The sequence below is a fragment of the Cupressus sempervirens genome, chromosome 7 (genome assembly GCF_028749045.1).
Source record: "Cupressus sempervirens isolate cs-2001-9-10 chromosome 7, ASM2874904v1, whole genome shotgun sequence".
Classification (NCBI taxonomy): Eukaryota; Viridiplantae; Streptophyta; class Pinopsida; order Cupressales; family Cupressaceae; genus Cupressus; species Cupressus sempervirens.
Genome location: NC_143124.1, coordinates 101355238 through 101362699, shown reverse-complemented (window position 1 = coordinate 101362699; position 7462 = coordinate 101355238). Strand labels below are relative to the sequence as shown.

The following is a 7462-nucleotide window of genomic DNA, read 5'->3' as shown; positions in this document are numbered from 1 at the left end:
AATAAAAAACTACATGCAAATATAACCAATAACAGAAAATAATAGAACACAAAGAAATGAACACAAGGTACCAAGATTTAACGTGGTTCACCCAATCCCTGGGCTACGTCCACCAAACAGCAAATCCGATCTTATTACAATCCAGTGATTACAACCTGATTACAATCCGTAATCCCTTACAGCTCAATACCGCCGCAAGAACCAATTTCGTATCACCACACATAAAAAATACCCAACCCTAAGCCCTTTTTATACAAGTATTAAACCTCTTTAGGGTTATAACATGTTGGCCATATGTCGGCCATAATATGTCGGCTACCATGTCGGCTACTTCCCAAAAAAAAAATTTCGGGCCGATGCCCCGAACCCAACTATTTATGAAGTATGTAAAGTACTTTCTTGATCAGTCACCACAATTTAACAGATTTTTATTTGTCAAACCAAGTATGCAAAGAATATATTGAGGAAATTTGAAATGGTTGACTGTAAACCTCTTTCCACTCCAATAGCTCATGTAATTATATTGTGTAGAGATGATGGTACTGATATTGTTGATGGGACATCATATAGAAGCATTGTTGTAAGTTTGATGTTTTTAACTCACACAAGACCTCATATTGCTTACTCAGTTTCATTGGTTTCAAGGTATGTGTCAAATCCATTAGAGGAACATATGAAGGTAGCTAAGAGAATTTTGATATATGTGAAAAGAACTCTACATATTAATATTCACTATTCTTCTAATAAGTTTGAGCTTGTTGGCTTCAATGATTTAGATTTGGGAGGTAGTTTGGATGTTCAAAAATCTACATCTGGTAATTATTTTTCCTTAGATTCTAGTTTAATCACATCGAGCTCAAAAAAGAAAAGCATGGTTGCTCTTTCTTCTACAGAAGCGAAATATATTGCAATCACTTCATCAGACACACAAGCTATATGGCTCAGAAAGCTTCTTGAAGAAATTGGAGAGGTACAAATTCAACCTACTATGATTTTTTGTGACAACATTAGTGACATTAAATTGGCCAAGAATTTGGTTCATCATAGCATGACCAAGCACTTTGATTTGAAACAACATTTCATCAGAGTTTTGATCCTTTTGGATGTCTATTGGTATTGGTTTATTCTCTTTATTTTTGTTGTAGTTGTTTGGGTTCCAACATGTATGGTGGTAAAGCCATGGATAACTACCAAATATATCAAGAGTAGACTTTAATGTAGTAAGATTTCTACAAATAATCTTAAAAGAAAATCGAGATCCCAAATGAGGTTTCAAATTATAGGAAATTCTGAAAAAAAGAAACACTACACATTTTCAAATTTGAGGCAATCATTATCATAAAATTAGAGCATAGGAAGCCCTTCAACTAAAATTATAACATAAAATCTTAAAGGAAATTCCAAATAAATATTAAGGCTAACCTGTAGTTCTCCTAGTAAAGAGCAGCCCATGGTATACCTGATATCTAAAAGTTGTTAAGTGCATCTATACTAATGTTTGACAAACTAAAATCCTTTTGCAAAAGCCCCAAATTTTGCTGAAAACATGAAAATGTAAGATTTGGGGCAAGGAATGACAAAGCCAGAAGCACTATCCAAAAAGATTTCTAAAATGTTAAGAGTAAAAGCTACTTGCTATGTGATTTTCATTATAATTTTTAATTTTTTTTCTAATAAATTGAAATATTCTTCTTATCTTTTTAATTAATAACCAATAAATATACACTAAATTAACTATTTCTAGATTTTTAAAATATGAAAAATATTTGTAAACAATAAGTAACAGGTTTAAAAAAATTTCAAGCCTGATTGGTTGAATTAATTATTAATAAGACTATAAAAAAATCTATTAATCGTCCTTCAGCAGGAACTAATAATTAAAATTCTAAGGTCTATAAAACATCTTTAAAATATACAATAATCAATAAAAATTCATTAAATTTTCACAAGGAAACAATTTAGGAATAATGTAACCTATCAACAATTGTGCGTAGCACATCAATAATTCTCCCCTGTTCGCCCTTCTTTATCTCTATCCGAAATCCCTTCTTCATTCTTTTATCCAGCATTCTAAGCATCCATCGTGGGTTGAGCGTTGTAATTATCCATTCTCCTTGACACATTTCAGGCGAATGGACAGGGACATAGTCATTGTAACACTCAGTAAATATATCCTGTACGGAATCAAAGCTGTCACCATCTACTAGAAAGCATTTAATAACTGCACTCAAATCTTCTGACCATCTGAGATTAGTGCCAATTTCAGTGACTCCGTCGATGCCAATATTAGCCTCTATAAACAGATTTTGGTTTAAAATTGATTCTGCTCCATCCACTGCTCTTCCAATCATAACCACTCTACTTAGCTCACCCTGAAATAAAAGACAAAACATTCGTAGTTCTAAGTTTATCCATGTTAAATTTTTCTTCTTTCACAGACATGTTCAAAACAACTTAGGATAATATGAATAATAGCAGAAGTCTTAAATCGGTCTGCAAATATAAATTAAAAAATTAATGACGAGACAAAGTTTTGTAATAAAAAAAATAGAGTTATAATTCGGAAATTTATATGTAGAATAGTAGTCAATTATCGAAGATAAAAGACTCAACCAATAATTTCATAGCATATTTAGAGATTGATAATAGAAATGATATTTGAAAGAAGGGTTGAAATCTTTACCTTCAACTTACAGATCAAATTCTTTGTTAATGCATTGCTGCAATAACAAAGTTGCATTGAGAGTGATGCATGCAACTCTTCGATACCTGCTATACTTTGCAGCTTCTCACACCCGTTAATTACAAAACTTCAACCGTGTAAGCTCAGAGCACTCGTCAACATTCAACCGTGTAAGCTCTGTAAGATCACCAGCTGCTGCAACTCTCTCCAAATTTCTGCAGCTTCGTATAGATAATTCGTTGAGTGTTATAGGCAGCTAATGTTCTTCAACTTGTCACAAGAGTTGATCTTAAGATTTTTCAAGCAGCTTGCTCTGCAAAGACTCGTGCAAATCCACCAGCTTAGGGCACTTGCCAATATGCAACTCTGTAAGCTCTGTAAGATCACCAGCTGCTGTAACACTCTCCAAATTTGTGCAGCTCCATATAGATAATTTGTTGAGTGTTATAGGCAGGCTAATTTTCTCCAACTTGTCACAAGAGTCGATCTCAAGATTTTTCAAGCAGCTTGCTCTGCAAAGACTTGGCAAATCCACCAGCTCAGGGTACTCTTCAATATCACCATCTACTGCAACTCTGTCCAAATTTTTGCAGCTCCGTATAGACAAATTGTTGAGTTTTGTAGGCAGGCTAATGTTGTTCAACTTTTTACAAGAGTTGATCGTAAGATCTTTCAAGCAGCTTGCTCTGTAAAGACTTGACAAATCCACCAGCTCAGGGCACTCGTCAACATTCAACCGTGTAAGCTCTGTAAGATCACCAGCTGCTGCAACACTCTCCAAATTTCTGCAGCTCCGTATAGATAATTCGTTGAGTGTTATAGGCAGGTTAATGTTCTTCAACTTGTTCCAAGAGTCGATCTTAAGATTTTTCAAGCAGCTTGCTCTGCAAAGACTTGGCAAATCCACCAGCTTAGGGCACTTGCCAATATGCAACTCTGTAAGCTCTGTAAGATCACCAGCTGCTGTAACACTCTCCAAATTTGTGCAGCTCCATATAGATAATTTGTTGAGTGTTATAGGCAGGCTAATTTTCTCCAACTTGTCACAAGAGTCGATCTCAAGATTTTTCAAGCAGCTTGCTCTGCAAAGACTTGGCAAATCCACCAGCTCAGGGCACTCTTCAATATCACCAGCTGCTGCAACTCTCTCCAAATCTCCGCACCTTCGTACAGACAGATAGATGAGTGTTGTTGGCAGTGTAATATTCTGCAGCTTAGCACAAGAGTCAGTCTTAATTTCCTCCAAGCTGCTCAGTCTGGTAAAACTCGGCAACTCCTCAAGCTGGGGACATTCTTTAATGTACAAATTTGTCAGGTTTATATGATCTGCGATCCCTGACAATCTCTTCAAATTTGAGCATTTCTCAATTTGAATCCTTTTAAGACGGCTTAGACCCACAAAACAGAGCTCCTGAGGCTCATCTATTTCACTTATTTTGAACTCTAGAAGCTTTGTAACATTACATATTTCTGAGAAGTTTTTTAATTTTTTACAACTCTCAATTGAAATTCTTTCCAGGGAACTCAAATGGACAAAAGGTAACTCCTGAAGTTCAGGACACTCATCAATCTTCAGCTCTACAAGCTTCGAAAGATCAGATGTTAGTGACAATCTTTTCAATTTTTTGCAGTCAGTGATCTCAACGAAATTCAGTGTCTTTATACTTGCCAAATCTGTTTCAACAAGATTTTCCATTCTACAAATTTTGAGAGATTGAAGGCTTTGACAACAATGGCCAGTAATTAAATTTTTTGTTACAAGATTACAGCCTTTAATCTCTAAATTTTCGAGGCCCGTCATTATTGTTCTAGACGGTCCATCATTATTAAAAGCCAGTTCCCCGTCTAGTTTAAAATCATAGATAACTAAATCTGCAGTATCTGAGGAAGTGAGGTTCCCGGTTATTTCCGAGCCCATCACATTTAAACATCTGAGATTCATTCGTAGAGATCCTAATAAGGAGGAAATGTTCATCTGGAATTTCTTTGCAAATAAAACTGTCTTTTTCATATCATTTGACATTCCTAAGAAATCTGGAAACTCTTCCAGAAAGGTATTATGAATGTAGAGCTCTTTCAGATGGGAGGGCGCCTGGTAATAAAAATAAATTTATTTTTAACTTTCGTCTTACGCAATAGCCAAGAAATAATAATAACCTAATGCACATCTAAGTATTCCCTTAATACAGAATTAATTATTGGAAAAATTACCTGCATATCGCTCTGCCACAACCTTTGGGAACACCCACCGTTGATTCTTAAATACTGCAAGTTTTGAAGAGGAATCCACGAAGGAATGCTTCGGTTTACATCTGAATTCAAGTCAAGTGTGGACCGTTCCGGGTAGTCAAGCTGAAGCCATAGCAAAGAAGTATCGGTGACATCTTCCGGCTCCCCTATAAAGTATGTAATTCGACAACTCATGGATTCATCCCGAATCGCATGGAGGCACCTAGTATCTTTGGTTTGAGCTAGGATTGTTTGGAATCCCTTTAATTCCTGCATTCATAGAATTTAACTTACATTTGTGTGGCGGCAGAAATTTTGAAATTCAGATATCATTAAGAGAATTGGAGGAGGGCGAGAATACCAGAGATTTAAGATGCTGGGGATGCCACAGACGACGAGGATGGCTCAACTCATTTGCCATTTCTCTTCCCAAGTCCCTCAGGTGGTCATGCATTCTTAGAGCATATCTGTCCAGCCCAGTTATTTCAACTTCCTCCAAAAGACATTTATCTTTTAGTGTTTCTAGGGCATGGTGAGACCTCCATCCAGACCCTTCCCATATGGTCATAGCCATAGTCTTTCTCTTGCCAATGAAAAAGCATGCTACATCCATGAAAACCTGTTTCTCTTCATTGTCTAATGAATCAATGCTTATCTTCAGTCTCTTCTTTATATCTACAGGCAGCGTCTCTCTGGCTTTTTCCAATTCTTCCCTCCAATATTGCTGATCTGGTTTACTAACATGCCGGCCCAGAACTTGAAGAGACAGGGGTAGGCCTCCACACGTTTTTACAAATTCCTCGACCAGATCTTCAAATCCGCTCCATGGATCGGGTTGGCCAAAAGCATACCAACAAAATAACTCTTTCCCATCTTTTCTATCTAATCCTTTCAGATGATAAGCAATCTCGATTTCTGCAGTTACAAGGACCCCTACTTCACGGGTTGTAACAATTACCAGACTATTACCATACCCAGTTAATATATCCATCGGTAATAGAGCATCTAACTGTTCTACATGATCGATGTCATCTAAAATAATTAGAAATCTCGGAGAGCCGCTCCTTTCCAAACGATTCCTCAGACAGTCTGTCCCTTCCTCCAGACATCGAAATTTGTGTTCCTTTTCATCGAAGAGATCATGGAGGAGTTTGCTTTGCAGAGCAGGTAGTTCAGACCTGTTAGAGGCTTCGCGAACATCGAACAGAAAACTTGCTTTTGAGTATTGCGATCGCTTCTGGTTAAACAACTCTTTGGTGAGAGTTGTCTTCCCAACCCCGCCCATACCGAAAATGCCAACGACATTAGCCTTTTGTTTTCCTGCTCTGTTCATTCGGCATTGGTTATCAAAATCTTTAACAAGATCAACAAGACATTTCCTCTCAAAATCTTTTACAAGCTTATGAAGTCCCACTGGATGATTAGCGACAAATAAATGTATTATACGTTCTACTTCCTTTTCCACAGCGGACACTATTTCTTTGCAGTCACTGGAACTGCAAGAGAAGAGGGAATTTTATGAGAGAGAATTTTTTTAGTCAACCAGTTTTGCAAGAGAAAAACTATTCAAATAGATTTGCCATGTAAATTATAGATAGGCAGAAAATTTACGCTGAAAATTCGTAGCCTATAGTAAAGGAAACTGATTGAAGGGCCTCCTTCCACTCTTTGATCTTCTCCGTATATCTTCCCTTCGTTTCGTATTTAAGAAATGCATCTTTATATACCCCTGTTTCAATATAGCGGAGGTCACAGGGCTTCACTGTCCATGGTTTCACTTGATAAAAAACAGGAATAATCTTAGCCTTACTTTGTAACATGAGATGCAACTGAGCCAAACAGCAAGGTGACTCTGCATATCCTTTAGAAAAGATGGCAATGTGCACCTTAGCAGAGCGGATGGCAGTCTCAAGAGTCGAAGTCAACGAATCTCCAAGCTCTTTCTCCTCAGAATCGAGAAATGCCCTTATGTTCCGTTCCTTAAGAGAGTTGTAGAGATCAGTAGCCAGAGTGAGTTTGACATCGGGGCCTCTGTGGTTGATGAACACATCAAATCCAGAGAAAGCATTTTGTTGATGAGATGAGCTTGTAGAAGCCATAACTGTCTAAGGATGGGCTGAAACAGGAAAATCTAAGCAAATCTGGGAAGCGATGGATACGTTATGAGGAAGAATGCAATGAATGGGGGTAATCAGGGCCTCCGTGTAAATAGATGCCCCTGAAGCCTTTTTCGAGGAAAGTGACGAATGCCGCTGCCTGTATTTTACCAGAACGGATACAAGGGAATACAGATTACTTTTCCAGAAAGCAAGAGAGATTTGACCGAGTCTTTCTTCCAGAAGACTCGCTTTTTGGAAATAAAAATGTATAAATAATGAAAAAACAAATAAACTCAGTTTTGCAGTTTATGAATTCTTTCAAGTAATTGTATCGACATATTAATATTAAAAAATATTTTATTATTTAATAAAGTAATCTAAATAATCTATTTGTTATTTTAAAATTACTATGGTACATTTTGTTAAATGTTACTTTTTTGTTTTTAAGATA

At 36.7% G+C, this 7462-nt stretch overlaps 1 protein-coding gene across 1 annotated transcript; it reads right to left on the bottom strand.

Moving 5' to 3' along the window:
- Positions 1 to 1913: 1913 nt before the first annotated feature.
- On the bottom strand, positions 1914 to 7170 carry LOC149545693 (disease resistance protein Roq1-like). Its single transcript, XM_089790772.1, has 5 exons — positions 6524 to 7170; positions 5274 to 6408; positions 4895 to 5182; positions 2684 to 4775; positions 1914 to 2372 (listed from the first exon to the last, which is right to left on the bottom strand). The coding sequence occupies exons 1-4, from the start codon at positions 7009 to 7011 to the stop codon at positions 2973 to 2975; spliced, it is 3714 nt and encodes a 1237-aa protein (XP_089646898.1). The 5' UTR covers positions 7012 to 7170; the 3' UTR covers positions 1914 to 2372; positions 2684 to 2972.
- Positions 7171 to 7462: the final 292 nt, after the last annotated feature.

Coding starts and splice junctions, on each gene's coding strand:
- LOC149545693 (XM_089790772.1), bottom strand. CDS start 7,011: ATGGCTTCTACAAGCTCATCTCATCAACAAAATGCTTTCTCTGGATTT. Junction 6,409..6,523: donor ATAGGCTACGAATTTTCAGC/GTAAATTTTCTG, acceptor CTTCTCTTGCAG/TTCCAGTGACTGCAAAGAAA. Junction 5,183..5,273: donor CCCAGCATCTTAAATCTCTG/GTATTCTCGCCC, acceptor CTATGAATGCAG/GAATTAAAGGGATTCCAAAC.